Source organism: Pagrus pagrus (assembly GCF_965226575.1).
Source record: "Pagrus pagrus genome assembly, chromosome: 6".
Classification (NCBI taxonomy): Eukaryota; Metazoa; Chordata; class Actinopteri; order Spariformes; family Sparidae; genus Pagrus; species Pagrus pagrus.
In genome coordinates, this window is record NC_140190.1 from 21,330,820 (window position 1) to 21,350,345 (window position 19,526).

The 19,526-nt window shown below is 39.9% G+C and overlaps 1 protein-coding gene across 2 annotated transcripts in view; it reads right to left on the minus strand.

Moving 5' to 3' along the window:
* The window catches only part of kdm4b (lysine (K)-specific demethylase 4B), a 45,112-nt gene that overhangs the window by 15,030 nt on the left and 10,556 nt on the right, over positions 1–19,526 (minus strand). For both annotated transcript variants that reach the window (XM_084353993.1, XM_084353992.1), the window contains exons 6-10: positions 15,450–15,499; positions 10,618–10,721; positions 8,425–8,562; positions 698–894; positions 212–459 (exon numbers count right to left, since the gene is read on the minus strand). In XM_084353993.1, coding sequence (XP_084210119.1) covers positions 212–459; positions 698–894; positions 8,425–8,562; positions 10,618–10,721; positions 15,450–15,499 — 737 coding nt within the window. The remainder of the gene's footprint in view (positions 1–211; positions 460–697; positions 895–8,424; positions 8,563–10,617; positions 10,722–15,449; positions 15,500–19,526) is intronic.

A 19,526-nucleotide genomic window follows, 5' to 3' on the forward strand; every position in this document is an offset into this window, starting at 1 on the left:
GCAAAAAGTTTAAAAAGATCTCGAGTAAAATTCAAAATAAAACAACTATGCTGGTTTTAATGTCCACATTAATCTAGTGTCATGCTCTGGAATAAAACCCCTCACCATCCTGTTTTGTGTGTTTACACATGCATATTTTATAGCAGCTTACATAGGTATATGATATGACACAGATGAAAAATATTTATATTACTGCTCATACTGTCCTCACCCTTTACAGCTGGAGCCTCTGCTGCTTTGGCAGCGGCCTCTGCAGCCTCCTGCTCCTCACGCTCCATGGCCTCCAGGGTCATCATGGCCTCTTTGGCTAGACGCTCCTCCCTCTCTTGCCTCCGCTGGGCCTCGCGCTCCTCAACCTGACGCTGGTAATCAGCAGCATTCAGCTCAATGCCGTCCTCTGCCAGCACCTTCACCTCCTCCAGCTTTAGACGACGGAGCTGCTTCATTTTCTGCATGGCTCTGGGGTGGAACACAAAGACCCGTAATAAATTCATATGAAAACATATCTACATTTATCTTTTGCTTGCAAACAAGAGCCTCCGTGTATGTTCGGGAAAGAGGCACAAGAGACTCAAGAGAATTTGGCATGTAGTGTGCAAACCGAAATGACTTCAAGTTTCCCGATTTCAATGGAGAAATTTGTGTAAGAACATCAAAACCTCAGAATTTAGACACGATATGTAGTTTGACCTCTCACCTTCGCAATAGGTTTGCCCGATGGGTTACACGATGCTGCCTCCAGGTCTCCAGTTCGGGGCTGCTGAGCTCAGTGGCCTTAAGGTGGTCCAACACAGCGGTGTCTTTGCCCTGCTTCCATAGCTCGTAGCGATCCGGCTGCAGGCAGCGCACAAACACATCCATGGAGATCTTCACCATGTCCTTACGGCAGGTACACTAGAGAAGAACAAGCAGAGAAGGAAGAGATGACTGAAAGTTAGAAAATAGCTGCAGGTAAGGCATGAAGCAAACTATGTTCCACCGTTAAAAAAATAAAGTGAGAAGATGCCACTGATTGTCTACATATGGAGCAGGTGCTACAGATGACACTTTTAGTTGCACTTCACAGATTTTTGACAGAAAGCTCTGCAGTGAGTGATCAAAAGAGGATGTAACAGTCTTTGGCACACTGATGAAGAAGCCCAAAAAACAGCATTTGAAGAGGATGGTAACTAACAGCAGGGGAGAGCAGCAGCAGAAATCACACTTTTCAGAGAGATGGTCCTTGAACTTAAATTAGTTGAATTCATATAACGAATTCGTAATGTATTATAATTAATTTATCATTTGATTCACATGTAAGGGACGTATGTTATGCACTGTGCCAAGAACTTAAGTAAACATTATTTTTATGCTCCAAGTGTGTATTTGAAATGTGTGCAAATAGCATTAATTATACACCTGTCATAACCTGATGTCACCCTAATTAGATCCATTATATGGAGGGAGAGACATTAAAACATTTATGCAGCCACTGTATAGGATTGACAACATATTTACCAATGAGAGTGGTTTTTATTTCGGTATTGTACATAGTACTGCAGTTTGGAGTGAAAAGAGCACTTTCTGTATAAACAAGTAAATAGGGTCAGGTTGGATTTGAGCTGAGGGCAACACCTGTTACCATATAGAGAGTCACTTAGTATGAGGAATTAGAAACAGAAGAAATCAATATATAAACAGAACTCTATTTATCACATACAATCATACAATGTAGTGAAACTTGTTCTCTGCATTCAAGGGCACCAACCACCCGGAGGAAACCCGTGCAGGCAGAGGGAGAAGATGTCGGGATTTGAACACAGGATTCCTTCGCTGTGAGGCAATAGTGCTAACAACTGCGACACTGTGCTGGCCCTCGTTTTACCATGGGTACAACAAGACGCATATAGTTTAAAGTGCAGCATTTGGTCATCTTTAAAGCAAAAAGCTGATGAAGGCAAATTGGCCGTAAATTTGAAAAAAAACAAAACAAAACACTCTAATCTCCATTAGAAAAACAAACACACACATCAGACAGGCGATAAGGTTACATTGAAGTGGGCAACAATTGGTGTCCCATGAGTTTAAAAATTTGCAAAGAGCAAATGTACTTTAAGGTCCTGTGCGTAGGACTTAGTAGTCTCCATCTGTTCAGTCTGCAAAACCCTTGCCTCATCCTTCCTATGGTGGCCGCTAAAAAGGTGAAATTTGAATTTGATTTGTCTGTTCTGGGCTAATGTAGAAACATGGTGCTGCAGCATGGCGGCCTAAGTGGAAGAGGACCTGCTCCCTCTGTAGATACAAAGGACTTAATTTAAGGTAAACGGAAACTCAGCGTTCAGGTGATTATACACTGAATGAAAACAGAAAACATAATTATTAATGTTATTAAGTTACATTTCTGCCCCTAAATCCTACACACTGGACCTCTAAAATAAGTGAGTCAAATATTGCAGGTAATAAGCCTTTGGTAAATGTGGTAATGTGCAAATAGTTCAGAGGTAAATGAGAGTGATACCTGCATCCTATGAGCACTTACACCTCAAGGTGACTCCACAAACCTTCATAATGACAATACAGGTCAATGAATCATTCTGCTGACTAGTGACAGGAGGAGCAGCAGAACTGTTAAATGAAACCACAGTGCTGAGTATCAGAGAAAATGGCAGTTACAGCAGAGAGAAGTTTGGGAATGAAGGAAACAAAAGGGGGAGATGAAACAAACAAAGATGGGGGAGGAGAGGGAGGGATGGGGAAATATTTTTTTTTGTGCTTTGCTTGCTGTATTACATTCTGGCCCTATTATTTCCTGAGCTGTAGTGAGAACCTTATGTTCAATTACTGGAAACACAGCAGCTCGCCCTCCCCAGCAAAACAATATCCAGCCTACATCTCATCTAGACACCACTTGACAGACGGAAACATTAAAATATGGTGGGGGGTGGTCGAGTGGAAAGTGGGAGGGCAGAGGGGGGCAAGTGAGCATGGGTACAGCTGATTGTTACCATCGTGAAACCTTTAATAAAAACAGTAACATACCAGGAAACTACAGATGCAGAAGAACACATAAATATCGCTCCTGCACTGATTGTACCTGGCAGAATGTGCTTTTTACAATTGTAAAAGGACTGAATGGCTGATATTATTTTCACGAAACTATTAAGAGGTTATAGAGATTGTTGCCATCCTCAAGGGCCAGGACGAGTTCCATTTTATTATCATATAAAAACTTAATTAGAGGAGGGAAACGGATTTGGAAATGCAAAAGATCTGAGAAAACAAAAACTCACCCTGAGGCAGACAGTCAATGAGCCCTGAAGTATACTTTGGCTCCTAATGAAGCTAAATTGTTGGAGCCACAGAAAACCCAGAGCCTGGGGACTCTGTATGGATCTGTGAATTCAAAGGATGTGCTAAGAACTGATAGCAAAACATGGTTTTAGTCTGACCTGTGTGACCTGAACAACAGTAACTGGAAAATGTTGACTATCCAAAATTCTTTATGCTGGCTCTGATGACACTATCGCTGATGAGGACAGCAATAACCAGAGAGATGATCCAACAAATGAAGATTGATTTGACAGGTCACCAAAATTTGTCAAGATGCAAAATGCAGAAAGTGTATAAATCTCATTTATCTATTCATGTTTGATGCTTTCGTATCTCATTCATCTCAACACTGTCACCGATGTTAGGTTGGAGACCTAATTTGCCTGTTGTGCTACAGACAAAAAAAAATGACAGCTTGATTTTACTCAAACCTAGCAGATTTGTCCAACCGGTGGCAAGATGTTGCTGTCTGAGAGATATTAGGACTGCACAATATATTGTTTCAGCATTGACATTGCAGGGTGTGCACACGCAATAGTCACATCGCAAGACGTGCAATGTCATGAAAATTCCCTTTTTCATATTGCATATTCCAGAAAAACCCTAATATCACAATGTCAGTTTTTTCCCAATATCGTGCAGTCCTAACAGATATCAAAGACAACAAGCAACACAGTACATGAAATGAGCACAGAAGAAACATCAGACCTTTTGGTCCACCGTGATTACCTATATATTTTTAGATATAACAGTATAGCTAAATGTGACAAGAGGAACAAAAAAGGTTGCCGATTTCATATTTCCGCAATTCAAATCACCCTGGAAGTGATTGTTAGCTCTTGTTAGCCTGATGTCATGGTGATTCGGTCAATATCATCACACATGCTCTTCAAAACTACTGTGAGATAAGATGAATATACATCCCAATCCAAAACAACAGCTGCTTAATATCTTGAATAGAAAGAGGGAGATTTAAAAATGTCTGATCTACAGCTGTGAAAGCCATACACCACTTACTATTGTGTGCATAACAAACAGAATATACAGCATTGTATTGTATCTCTCTAGTTTATGTTGCACCAAGTTTTCCTTTTTAAATGTCAGCAATATTTCAACTGTGATGAAACGGTTCCCGCTAATCTCACTGTGTGGCCCCAAGTCTCTGATCTACTCCTTCATTATATTATGGCTGCCCTCTAATAGCAGCGAATAGTGGCAGGGTGGACTGGGTATTACAGAGCTTGCTTCGGCACTGGAGGGATCTGATGCATCCATCCTTAAAATAAGCTCATCAGTCAACCACGTAAGATGTAAATGAACTAGAAACAGAAAAAAATAGCCCCTCCTGGAACAGCAACTTTCACCAACACCAGGACATAATGAAGTCTCTGTGCTCGTCATGTTAGCGCACTGCCTCAGTAAATGCAATTTAGAAAAATTCTGATCTGTGCTGTACTGGAGGTTCTTTGCGGTAAAGGCTGCCAGTGGGCTCAAATCACATGTCACCTGTGTGATCAAGAAAGTCTGGGTTAACGGTCTTTATTGCATGTGTGTGACATATTTTTCTGTGAAACTCCTGACAACATGACAACACCAAATGTGACTAAGTGCCCTTGTAAACTCACTGGGAAAACAATGGGAATTATTTTCTACTGCTAGGTTTGTGTGGCAGATAATCACGTTTTTGTGTCAGAGGACACAACTCGTCTTGGGCTCCAGGCAGCATTTTCTCCAAGAACAATGAGACTCTTAACTGTTCAATGATGCAGTAAGCCTACCACACATGAAGAAGAATGCATGTTGTGTATTGGCTATCATGGGCATAGGTTGCACATAAGCAACATCTAATAACAATTCAGCATGTCCAATCACAGCATGTCTGGCCACGCCAAAACTAGACATGTCTGCAAACAAATATCAGAGTGCACAGTGAGTCCTTTGCAATTCACTCTCAAGATGAAAAAGTGATGTGATTTAGTCTGGGAACTGGGAGGATGATTTCTGCTTCTCTCCCAGACGGAAAAATCACCATGGAGGCCTGCGGGAACAGTCGCAAAGTGTGACTGAGTACCGAACGAACTGAGAGAGGCTTTCATTGAGAATACTAGAGCCAGAACATAGGAACTGTTAACATTCGGCAGCATAATGGTGCAGCAGACATAACTATTTTCATAAATAATCTGCAAGATCCTTTTTGCCATCTGCAGTGCCTCGGTGGGCTCCAGCTGAACTGCTCTCAATCAAACTTGCCAAAAATTGCATGTGCTGTATTTAAATCAGTGTACAAACTCAACAGCTTGACAGAGAGTTTTTCTTAGCGCTGGATGACACTTTGTGACAACATCAAAATAGTCTAAATAATGTGTCCCCGGCATCTATTGGGAAGGTGAGGTTATGTGGACGGATGTTTTTTTTTTTTTTTAAGATGATCCCTACAATAGTCCGTTTGAGTGAAGAGTGAAGAGTGAGTCATGTCTGCTGAAGCCCTGGATTACAAAAATAAGAAATGAAATGGCTTGTGCTTAATGCATAGTCAGAAAGGTTGAGAAGAAGGTTAATAAAGGCTGCAAAGTCTGAAATAATGGAAGTCTAATTGCATGCCGACAGCACGGAAGGAGTGCTGACAGTAGGACTTCTTTGACTGCAGGTGTGTTCGCTTAGTAAGTCAGACAGATGGGTCAGCAGTTGGGGAGCTTGTATTTAAGAAGACATGAAAAAGAGACGTGAAGAACGCCCAAGCTCACTCCCTCCTTCTCTCCATCGTGTGCTGGCAGGCCCAAAACAGTGACAAATTCGATCCCGAGCCCCATCGTTCACTGTCCTATTTGGTGCTGACAGAATAAAGCTCAGTAGGGGGAGGGCGGGAGAGGGAGGGGAGACGGCCTATTGAGTTAACAGATGACTGCTCAAGCCAAAGACAGAGAGAGAGGGATGAGGGGAGTTAAGTTAAAGACCAACAGAGAATGAGAGACTTCATTGTTGCCAAGTAAGTGGCTGTTGTGGGTGAGCTTTATAAAACTATAACTATGTACATATGACAGTAATTACTCAAATGAAATTAAAGTGGAGAGGAAATAAAATTACAGTCAAATATTTCACTGAAAAGGCAGTACAATACAATACAGCACAATACTATACAGAGTATAGGCCTTTACTTAAAGCTAACCTCAGTCACTTTTACTATACAGTGGACAGCGGACTAGAAAAGGCTTAAACATGGAGTAACCCACAAAAGTAGAGAAGAGCCGTAAAGAATATAAATTAGTTTTACTTATGATTTATCTGTTAGTTGTTCGTTTTTTGTGTTTCACAATCCAAAGATATTCAGTTTACTGTCATAGAGGAGCAAAGAAACCAGAACATTTTGACTTTTCTTTTTCTTAAGATTTAAAAAATGTATTATCTAAGTAGCTGTAAATTAATATTCTTGCCATTGACAGTAAAATATGCATTTAAAGTCTGCCAACACTCAATTCAATTCAACACTGCCCCGCACAAGTGAGGCTGACCTCAGAGACCCCAAAGAGTATTGTGTTGGCCAAGGCTGAAGAAAGGACAAAGGTGTTTTTTTTTCTTTTAATGTCACATAGTCTTGCTAAAAGGGCTGGTTTGTACTCAAATATATTTAAAAATCTGTATTTAAAAACTTTTAAAACTTTTAAAAACAGTTCCTGTCAATATATTGACATTTTCTGCAGACAAATACACTCTCTAGATGTGTCTGTAGTAAGTGTTCACTCTCAAGAAGTAAGAGGATGTTCAAAAGAGCCACTTAAAGTTGCTGTGGAAGCAAATGTCGCCGTCTTCGTCTAATGGCATTATTCCCCTATTTCTTATTATGGCAGTCAAGAGAAAGGCTTCGGTTACTGCCAAACATTTCATAATGGTTCAAAACACTTAAAATACATTAAGGAGGATATATGAAAAATATGCCTTTTTGGACAGCCACACCCAGTGAGGGGCAGCAGAGCCTGAAGGGGTTCAGGGTCTAGCTCGCGGACATATAGTACACCTGTTAGGACTGAATTTAAACAGCACTGGTTACAGCACAATCTGTGTGACCAGCATGCTACTCCACCACCCCAAGAGAATAAAAACATCGGTGTGAAAGACAAAGAAGGAGAAGGAGATGGACTGGCAGAAAGAGCCCGTCTCATCGGCCGAGCTGCTCTCTTTCAAATTCCTCTGTCTGTGTGCGGTGCTGCGCTGTCGGTTTGTCGACTCGGATTAGCAGTGCAGAGTGGACCGCTCTTCTTTATCAGACTGAGACAAGTGTAGTGAATATGCTCCCTTGAGCACTGGGCAGGATGGAGGGAAAAACTGCTGGAGCCTGGACTACTGGTTTTTAAATTACAAGCGGCCACACGGGCAAAGTAGGAAGGCCGAAAATGAGAAACAGGGAGACGAGAGGGAGATGTACTTCTGCAAACTGGCACCTCATAAATCTGACATGCAGCCAAGTAGAGAGAAGGCAGGAAAAAAGGGACACATACACACATATGTGAACACTAATACGGAAGGGAAGAGAGGGGGAACTGAACAGGAAAATGAAGTGGAATGTATAGAAAAGAGACAAGGGGGGAGGTTCTTCCAGAGGACATTGTAGTTGGGCTCCCGTCCACAACCAACCCATACCCTGTCAATTTCATGCTCAGCAGCCCACAGGCAAAGCAGCAGTTTGAGTCAATGGAAGGATACGAGGGGACGGTTAGTGTCGGTAACAGATGGTGTGCAGCACAGAACCAGACGCTGCTTTTATATTTCGATATGATCTATTACTTCATCCCTTCAGAGAACCAAACAGCCAGAGCAGGAAGGCTGCAAAGTTGCTGCTGAACCACACATCGGATCAAACCTCTTCAAGTGCAGTGTTAGATGTGCGTACCCCGCCATGTGTAAGATGTTTACTTTCACTTCAAAATTTCATACCTTGTTTCGAATAGATTGACACTACTGATGCCAATAGTTTACAGTTTACAGAAAATAAGAAAACATTCAAGTGTTCTGTTAAAATGTCCAGATCGAACTATGTGGAATTTACCACTTTAATCTCTGTTACACTGACTTCATCTCCTGCCACAGGATGAATATATACACTGTCCGTCTGTCTCTTACCTGGGTAGCCATCTTGCCGTAGTCCACCCAGCGCAAGGTGGCAAAGTTTGTGGATTCTGCGCAGTTGAAACCATGATTGAATCCAGCATGGTAGCCATAAGGAAAGGTGACCATAAACTCCCCTTCATTCTGAGTGACCTGTTCAGAGAGAGCAAAAACAAGTATTGGGACATTTTAGAATTTTTTAAAAATACATAAATGAAAGAATAAATAAATAAAAATGCTTCATGTGTGTATGTGCATAATAGAGTTCTTAAATTTCCATCCCCCTTCTGCGAAACTAATTCCAACAGAGTCACCACTAAAATTGAGATTAAGATGTATTAGCACCAAGTCTATGCTGACAAATATGAATCTCTTACTGACTAAATAAAAACTAATTAGGTTTCTTGTGGAGGGAACGTCTTTTCTAATTAGTTTGGGAGCAAACACTAGTCTTTCTTCAGTTATTATGAGTATAGTCATTTCTAGACAGTTTTGATACCTTTATTGGACATTTTATTTTATTTTGTAAAGGGGTCCTTAAAAATGATTTTAAAGAAACTGGTTTTGGCCTTTAAAAGTCCAGTGTGTACGATTCAGGGGGCAGAAATACAGCCAACATATGGGGAGGGTGAGGCGATGGATATTCAGTTGGTTGCAATTTGCAACTTCACTGCTAGATGCCACTCAATCCTCTACAGTGGACCTTTAACGGCAAAGATCATATTAATTTTACACAGTATACTATAGACTTTACTTTGGAGATTAAGTGTTTAAAAGGCATACTTCTTTTAACTGTGACCATTCCATCCAGCCCTTCCTTCACTAAGTACCCACTTTGCATACCCTTTAATTTAGACCTTTCATTTTACTCACTTATTGCCATTTTGTACATCCAAGTGCTGAAATCATCAGTTCTCCATGTGTATGCTCCCCCCTTTGCTTTGTCTTATTTATGATGCATTGTTCTTACGAAATTATTACATGTCATTGTGACTCACAATTTTATGACCAATAAAATATCATCTGATCTAAAAATGTATTCTGTTATAAATCATGAGTTTCACATCCATAACATCTGCCATTGAGTTTCTAAGAGTTCAACTCCTCAGAAACAACCTCTCTCTAAACTTTTTTGACTTGCGAGCAAAATTAATTCAGTCGAACATGACTGCTGCTCCAAGTGTCTTCCCATGAGCTCAGTGTTATTCTGAGAATGTTTAAAAATGTGAGGACAAGTTAAGCACATTCTTTTTTAATGTGTTGCCCCAAAACTTAAGCCCTATATGTCTGGTTGCTGATCTCAACTTCTTTGTGAATCCTGGATCCAGGCAATCAAAAGACACATCAAGCCAGACAAGGTGACAGGCATGAGGGGAGAAACGGGGGTTGAGGCTGAGAGTGGGAGATGAACTTCCTCAACTAAAGGCAGTGGTTCAGATATCAAACGTCCTTTTTTGCTCTTGCAGGAGCGCAAGAAGACGGTTTTATTTTTACACATGAATCGAGAGAGGTACTGTAGGTGTGTAACAAGTAACATGTTCGCTGTGATAATGACGTCCTAAGGGGGGAGTGAAGAGATTAATGGGGTGAGGGGTAACAGTCTACTGACAGTGGAGAACTTTGTATGACTTCATTGTACCCAGGTTTTTTTTTCTCCTTTTCAATCTTCCATTAATTTTTGGACTGTGAGGATTTAGATTAACTACTAAATCGAACAGAAACAGAAAGTTGAAAAAAAGGCCAATTAATTTCCTTTGGCAGACACAAAAGAGGGTGTTACTCCTACTGTATCATTATTATAGCCTGTAGTTGTAATGTTTGCGTCAAAGCTGAGTCACTAACCTCCCTTGCGTTTTCATTCATCATTCAAAATGAAACCATCTCTTCTACTGTTTACGCAAGATTCACAAATGCTGCTAGAACCAGGCAGTAAGGAACACATAGCTTCACTTCCTTTTTTAAAATATAATATATTTCAAGCTTATTATTCTAATATAAAGCAGTGTGAATGATTTAATATGTAAAAACATGCATGTTAGGTTGTTAGTCGTGGTAGATTTTAGTCACTTATTGGATTAAATAATTCAGTGACAATATACAAGTGTCCAACAGCAGCACAGAGTCTGCCCCCTGTGCTTAGACCAAAATTAATCATATTTAATTTTGTTTTCAATTTATGTCACGCAATAAGGACCAATTGTCACTCACCCTGTCAAAGGGAATGCCATACATCTTCAGGATGGATGGAGATATCAGCGTCATCTTGTGGCGAAGAAAAGCATCACAGCCCTGGGAGCTTCCGGGGAAGAAGCCTGAAGAAGGAGAACACGGGAAACGTGATCTAAACAAATTGTCTGATAAAGTCATGGATAACTATACAAATACCAGCGGCTCCAGACTACAAACATTATGCAGCCGTATGTGTGATATGGCTACGATACATGACCTTAAAATAATAGTGTGATATTTTTAGGCTATGTCGCGATACGTGACGTATACCACGAGATTTTAAAATGTCCTCAAAAGCTCTTCGTAAAATCTAGGACTGGGTGTCAAAATATAAACAATATTCTTGACCAAATGCCTTGATACCGACATTGCAGAGATGCTGTAGGGATGACTACTTTTTTACATATTAACACTGAGACATATCATGAGATTTTTAAGAAATCATCAACAGTATGTCAATTTGATGACTAGGTGATGTATAATAACATATCATGATAACAATAGAATATGGACAAATAAAAAATATACTGAAAAACTGTTTTAATTTAACTGAATTCACAGTTCACATGCTGCCTGATCAGTAGTAAGATTTCTACACTTTTTCTTAACTTTATTTTACTATACATGTGGCGATTTCCATATATCTATTGAACTACTTTTAAATGTATTCTGATTTGTATTGTTCCCAATGTTTCTGATGTAAGATAATATACAACTATTTAGTGATAAGATGTTGCTTTACAAGAGTCTTACAAGAGCAGTTTTGGAGGAATGACTAGCTGGCAAGTAAGAATTTCAAAGAGAGCCAGATAAGCATTGCCAATTCAACCAATTTCTCCAGCAGAACTGTAGCTGTGTTTACTATATTATTGTTAATCCCACCACCTGGAAAAGGAAACTGACATGGGTGTTAATTAATTTACTGCCCAAATTGTGGAATAATCACATTACCACAGTGCATGTAAATGCATTGTTTGTGTGCCTCCCGGTACAATTTCACGGGATATGTGCCGGATTGTATTATGTCTCCAAGAAAAGACTACGCCACAAAATTGGGACTGGGTGTTGTCGCTTCCAAAAATCTTGATCCCATTCAGCACAAACAAACAGAAAACTTTTGCCTGAAGATCTACTTTGCAATGACAGAAAAGTGTGTATTGATATGGCACGATTACTTTGAACTAAGAAGCAGCAGCACTAACAAGTCTGGAGCTCAGAGACGACCAAGTGTCTTTCCCATGGTCTCATTTGTTTACAGTCATAATTAATCCCAGAACAATATAAAACTACTGTGCTTTAATTATTGGTGTCTATGCCCCCAAGGTCATTTGTCAAAAAACATCTGCAGTCTTCATACTTTAAAAAAAAACACTCAAATTTTAAAATGTGCAAACGTTTGACTGCAACTATACTACAACTAAAATGAATACAAGCTACAGCACACATGCATAGCTGCTGACACTTTGCAATGTTACCTTTCATGTTGCAAAACAACCACCCTACTTTCTTAAAACCCAGGCTGCTTTGAGATCATAATATACCCCTCTGACATTTTGGGCTTTCAAAGCCCCAACTCTCTCTCTAAAACAAAGGCTTGCTTTAGCTCTTGGAGACAGAGGGACTCAGACTGTCTCTACATAATCAAAAGCAAGAATTTCTCTTCCATCGCTTGCTCTCCCACTCTTTACTGTCTGTACCCGCTGGTGCCTCAAAGGGGGGTCCGTCCAAGCCTCCACCCAGTTAAACTTTAATGTGACTGACAGTATAATCGGTGCCCATTTCATCCTTCATTTTCACTGCATTGTTTCAGCCTCTGTTCCACCCTACAAAGCAAAAGAGGGAGAGAGGGCCTCTATTCTCTCATCGCCTGCCTGCTTGTTGGAGCTGATAAAGGTGAATAATGTGCCGACAGAGCCCGGGTATTAATCCCCATTAAAATGCAGCTGGCTCTCTGAGCTCTCCGCGGGGTAATATTAACTTAAAGGCTTCATTCTGTCCTTTTGAGTTTGAAAATTAAGTTCCTGCCTCCAACCCTGCGCACTCCCCTCCCATTCCCCCCACCCAGCTAGTGTGAAGCCACGACTAAAAATAATGCGGAGATGAGGAGCGATAAGAGTAACGGCTGTCGCTGTGTCAAATGTTTGGAGAGGAGTTTTCAAGTAACAAGACCATTGTCCCAGCCCCATTAGGCATTCCTACTGCGCCCATAACTGTCTTTTTAGGACCTCGTAAACAGTTGGCTACCTGTGCTGACGATGGCTTTGATAGGTCAGTGGGTGCTTGTTAAATAACGTTGGCATTGCTTTCCTCCGACTGCCAGCTGCTAAGATAGAAGCACAGAGGAAAACTGCAAACTGCCTGTGACTGAAAGCTCAATGCAAACATGAAGAGTGATAAAAAGATGTATATAGTATGTATTTTGAACCCAGCACTGAACTCACTATCAAATCCGAATCCTTTGGAGTCTCTTATGAAATCTATTTAGGTTTAGTTTTCAACAAGTTTTTACTACAGCTGCGGAGGAAATGTTCGCTTCACTTATATTGAGGTCCCGATAAGAGACATGCAGGATAGATAACTAGTCAATTTACACACTGCTACCCTCGCAAGTCAAGACTAGAAATACTAGCCAGTTGAACTAATGATTATTTTTTTACCGAATTTGGTAAACATTCAGGAAAAGAAATGGCTGTTAATAACATACAGAATATTGCTTTGGACAATGTTTAACCTTATAGGTTAAAATGCGCTCAATTTGACTGAACTTTTTCTTGCTTGAAGACAAGTCAAGGCTCATCCAAGTTAAATTAAATTTTCCATTTGTGATGGAAATACCTGGGCTCTGTCTTTAGGAACATCTCCTGGTCCAGATTCAGAACTAGTTGACAAGCTTAAAATAATAATCTGATTAGCTGTCCCAATCAACAAAGACATTCTGTGTACTGTGACTTAGGCTGTGAATAAAATAAGCAAATACACCTGAAATGGAGCCGATGTTTATGAGATACACTTGTGATTTCCATTTATAAAGTTAAAGCCACAGCCTTAGAGGGCTGTGATGTAGTTAAAGGGGAATATAGCTAAATCTTTGATTGTCCTAACGGCATGTCTTAAAGGTCCACTATGTAGTTTTGGGAAGGGAATTTTAATCAGAAGAGAAAGATCTTCATGACTGATTTTTTTTGTGCCTAAACAAACTAAATAAACAAACTGCTTTCAAGACTGAATAAACACACTGACCTTGATGGACAACGCAATTTCATACTGTTTTACTTTGTTTATATTTGGCGGACCCTGCCACCTTTCTAGCTTCAAACGGTGTTCTGGGGACCTTATTTTCCTCTGAAAACAGCTCGTTTATTCAGTTATAGAAAAAATAAATATTTCTGAGTTTGTATTATTACCTCATTAATATTGTAAATATTAAAATTCTGAGTTTGAATTTCTTCTCCAAAACTACACAGTGCCCCTTTAACATCAGTTTAACTGTAAATAGTGTGTTTAATATTACCATGATGGTGCTTTTTTTCTCACGTTACATACCGTGTGTTAAACATTCTAGCCACTCCAGTAGAAGTGAAGGATGGCAAATGGCATCGGTGAGTAGATTTATTCTCAGCTCTTAGCAACAACAAGGACAAACGGTGTGTCTATATAAAGTAGTTTGGGATTGGGAAACTCTCGATCATCATCCCTGTATCTTACACCTCACTCTGAGCAACATGATATATACAAGTTAATCCTCATTGATCAGAACAGGGAATCAGAGGATGAGGAGGGGGAGAACATGAGTGATGGAAATAAAAGGAAGAGGTGCGAGGAGAAATCTTATGTCAGAGAGAGGGGTAAATGGCTGATGAAAAAAACTAAAGGAAGAATGGTCAAAGACTATTGCACTTCAGGTTCTATTTATGTGAGTCACACAGGATTTTTTTTTAGAAGTTAGGACATAACCCTTGTGTCTGAACCAACTCTGGCAATAATATTCAGCAAAGCACATAATGCAGAAGTGAATTAGAGATGCAGTCTGGCACTCATTAAAACAGGATGCTTTTAGAGTGAAAGTCAAGTGTTGAAAATCAATTTTAATGTAGTATGGTGGAATTCAAGCTTATTCCTAACCTTAAAACGGTCAAAATTTCAATTGCATTTCCAAACTCTCAAGACTTTGTAAAAACCCTGATTAAAAATGTCTCTGGGTTGTGACACATACTGGGACACTTGGGCTTTGAAAGATTCCACCAACTCATTCTGCAGAACGCTCAGTTGATGCCGATGTCTTCAGTTCAACCAACCTCTCCCCCAAATTCAGCATCTACAGTCCTCCTGATCTTTTCAGTACAAGTCACTGCACACACTAAGTGCTTCAAGCTGCTTCTGCTTCTCAAGCTCCATTTAAGCACAGCCAGGTGAAATCTATGTTGTTGTATGTGCTGAGAAAGTGGGACATCGAAGTTTCTCACCACCTAAGTACATGCAAAGTTTCTTCAATGTGAGGCCCACAGTATTGACCAAACTGTTCATTGTGAGGACCACTGTGTATTAACAGTGCTGCGCATGCTGTGCTAAAGAGAAATTAGGCAGCGTGTAACTGAGGTGCTATTTTACTTTCTATTCTCCTGTGAAAGAGATAACAGGTAGTTGTGCTTTGGATGTGTGCTAGTTCTGTGTATGTGCTAAATGTGAAGCATGTGTATGATTTCATGGTGCGTGCTTAGCAGTTTGGAGCACTTTCTTCTTCTTCCCTTAATGTGACAAACATGGCTAAGACACAGTAAAATAGGCAACAAAAAGGGTTTTCAGTGCCTCACCTTGTGCCAACCTCTCCAGCCTCTTGCCATGCTCAGGTGGGATGGAATACCTGTAGAGGGGTGGGAAAAAAGGTGATCAGTTTAGTGAAAGGTTGACCTATTATCAAGAAAGAGTGCCTGAGACAATTGTCACATGAGCAGCACCATCAAAAAAATTCCCCATGCTTATTTTTTAAATCTCCATTGACTACTTGCTCTCATTGCTCTTGTGCATTTTCCAAGAACTTCTCACATTCAGCAGTGTTTCCCATTAATTACCGAGACTCTGGCGGCACGCTATAGTCTAAGTTGCTGCACCATAGTCTCATATTGATCAAAAAATGTTTTCAATGGTCATAATAGTGCTGAAGATCCAGACAATAAATAGTTAAGATGGCACTCAACCACACGGACCAGACAATACATAGTTAAGATGGCACTCAACCACACAGACCAGACAATATATAGTTAAGATGGCACCCATTGTCTTGTTTTAAAATTATGAGCACTCTCTGGTCTCTCAGTAAAGGTTTAGTTACAAGTAAGAAATAGGCTACAAGATCAAAAGCAATAGATTGATAATGACTATAGCTCATAGGCCTGTGCTAACATTGTATAGCCAGAGCTTTGTAGTAGAGTAAATTGTGAAGACTGGACTATCACCAGGCAGCAGAGTCTAAGCTTGGTGTTATATTCGATTATTTTCTACACAATTTCCCATTTATGGCCATGTTATTTATGAGATAGGCTCTTAATTGTTCTCTCTAAGCGCACCAGATTGATACATTTAATTTTAAAATGCGCAAAATTTTCTTCTGGGGGAATATGCCCCCGGACCCCCTAGTGCAAAGTCCACCCCCCTATAGTCTCACCAAATCCTGTGGGAAACACTCCATTCAGTATGTATAACATATTCTCAGATATTATTTTAAAAAGGACAAGATATTTACATCTTTGACCTATGAACTCCCTTGGGTTCTTTATGCCCCTTAGCTGATCTACGAGGAATCTCAAAGTTTTATCTACAAGTGTATCTACAACTTTAAGACCTTTTTGACCAAAGGATTTTGCAAGTAAAATAGATGTTAAAATGGACTGTCAGATCGTGACTGGGCTGCCTTCTTGGAATTCAAGATACTGCATCTTGAAACCACTATTTTCCTTCAACTTCTAATGGTATTGAATAAAGCAGGAGCCACATTACGCAATACTGCTTTGGAGTATTTCCATAAAATTCAATGTTCATATTGTAAAGCAATACGACAGAATATAAAGTCTATGCAAAGTCATTGTTGATGTCACCATGCCATGTAACAACATTCACCTTGAGCAACATATTTGCCCGGTAAGAGTCAAATATCACAGTAAGAAACAGATCAGAGGAAACTGCTTGAGGGAAATAAAGGGAAAAATAATTAAAGATTTTTGTTCATTTTTATAAATCAGTAAGTCTGCGCTGTCACACTGACAATGCAATGGCACACTCCACATGGTTATGTGACTGTTACTAGCTAGATAAAGCTAATGTCTGTACAGTCTAGAGCTGCAACAACTTATCCATAAGTCGACTATTTTGATAATCGATTAATTATTTCAATTATTTTTCTAGCAAATATGTAAAACATTTCCTTGTTTCAGCTTGTTTAATGTAAAGATTTGTTGTTTTTCCTTGTCATTTAATGAAGAGTCTGTGGGTTTAGGACTGTGTGTCGGACAAAAGAAGCAATTTGAAGACGTCAAGTTTAGACTGATGAGCGATTTCACAATTTTTTTACATTTAATAGACTAAAAGATTAATCAATTAATCTGGAAATTATTCAAGACATTAATCAATACTGAAAATAATCCTTAATGGACAGTAAAATCCCTCCAACGATCAAATTGGGGCAAATAACATTTAACTCTGAACATACTTTAAGAATTAAAGCTGACACAATAGTATCAATCACTGCCCTATATACCAGTGTTGTGTAGATACTTGAAAGTTATATTTGAAGGGGAGAAGAAGGAGAAAAGGGAGGATGGTGGAAAAGATTAAATGACCGGTGAAGGGCAGGACAATGAGAAATTACTGTTTTGGGAGTGCTGGGTTATTTCACTGCCCTCAGCACTCACCGTTTTAAGAAATGAAATTACCCATGACGTACACCTCACCACCCCTCCCTCTCCTTCTCTTACACATGCACACATACTGAAAACCAATCATTATTCTTCTCCATGTTTGCTGGACAGTGGTTTTAAGTTTTTGCGACCAGCTTGCTTTGATCTACTCTGATATGTCTTTGTCCAGTACTGCTTTGTTTTGAAACTGAGATATCGGTGTAAATGAGCAGTTAAAACCCCCTCTTTGCGTCTTTTATCATACTTTAGTGTTATTCCTACTTCTGTCTTTGCTTGTTTTATCACTGTACAAATACAGTGGCCTTATGGCACTGGTTCAGTGTTGCGACACAGGTAGAGCAAAGCACTAACGTTACCAAGAAGTCAATATAATAAGGTAGGCACTTTAAAGTATGTATCATTAAAACAAATGTCAGATGCTACATTTAGAAAGCGAGTTTATTTCTAAAACGGTGTGGGAGGGAGCCGGCAAAGCTCAGATCCGATCCGTTCATTTGTGAAGTTATTACAATGCTCTTTATTACTGCAATAATATCCTCTAGGTTGTCTAACCCTCTAGAGACATTAGGCAATGAACTATGGGTGAAAAAAGGCCAACATTTCTCCCTCCTTACTCAAAGCCTCAACAACTACATGGATATTTGAAACAAAGGGAGAAAGAGAGGTGAAAATGAAGAATGAAAGAACAAAGATGGAGAGCTGGTGAGAAGCAACAACACTTAAAGGGAGACAGAAAAGGAAAGAGCAAGAGCAGAAGACGGAGAGAGAGGGGGAGATAAAAATAATAAACACAAAAGAAAGTACAAGATAAAGTCGATTGCAGTCAGAGGTACCAAGACGTGGTACCACACTGCCACCTGTGGACGAAAGTTTTGAGTTTCAAGGAGCAGCCTTCCCCACCGATTATTGTTCTGGCCTGGTATCCCACATTAGAGGCTTGTGACCAAAGTCCGTCATGCCATTTGGGAGCAAGCAAGTGACATTTGACAAGCAACAGAGGTATTGAAATGCAGGCGATTGTCTCAGAAGTATTTTAGTAAGTAAATATGTAAGTATATCTGCTGGTTTTCGGACCTTGTAAGACCCATAATCATTCTCTACATGATCACATATTTTTAAGGTTATTCATGATGATTGACGCAATGGTAAGGAACCAGGTTATCATATTAGAGCTGTCTTTTGTTATGTGACTATGGGGCAAAGAACAATGAGAGCAGAAAACATTGCATCAACTTAAAACTAACCTAGGATTTTGGATTTTCATGGCAGGAACAGGTAGGTACAGTTATTTTATAACTTGTTAACTCAACTAAACTCCCACTGAACTCCTCACTACGATGTTAGGTAGGACGTTACGTTGGGCCTCAGCCATACCCGGAAGATTAAACAAGGTGGGAGTTTAGTAATGTGTGTTACAGTGTTTGTTCTTAGCTTGGCTAAACACATCAGGGATATACCTCTGTTTTGAAGATTAAATTAATATTGATCTTTATCTTTTACTGTAACTCTCTGTAGGACAGCATTAAGTACATTTCTTAAAATGTCACAAGTATTCATTTAAAGCTATATTTATCGTTGGGAAGCCTCACATTGCAGAGGGTTCTGTGTAAATGTGCAGACAGCAAAGCAGCTTGCGCAAGAGAACATCCCTCAGATGATCCCTTCCATCCCAACATCAAACTAAACAAATCAGCCGATCAGCGCATCTCCTCCTGTTCCCTCCCTCCTAAGGCCACAGTTGCCATGGCAGCAACACGTCTGTCACTCTGGCAGCAGAGAGAGAATCACACAAATAAACAACACACAGCAAATGAAGGCTTGAACTTTTCCACCTCTCTGAGGAAGAGTATGATTTATCTACGGTTGGACAGCGTTCCTCAAAAGGTGGATCTAAGCTGTCACAACAGCATGAGAAGCCAGACAGCATGTGTCTTGCAGTGTGTTTCACACCACTACAGACACGTTACATTTACTTGA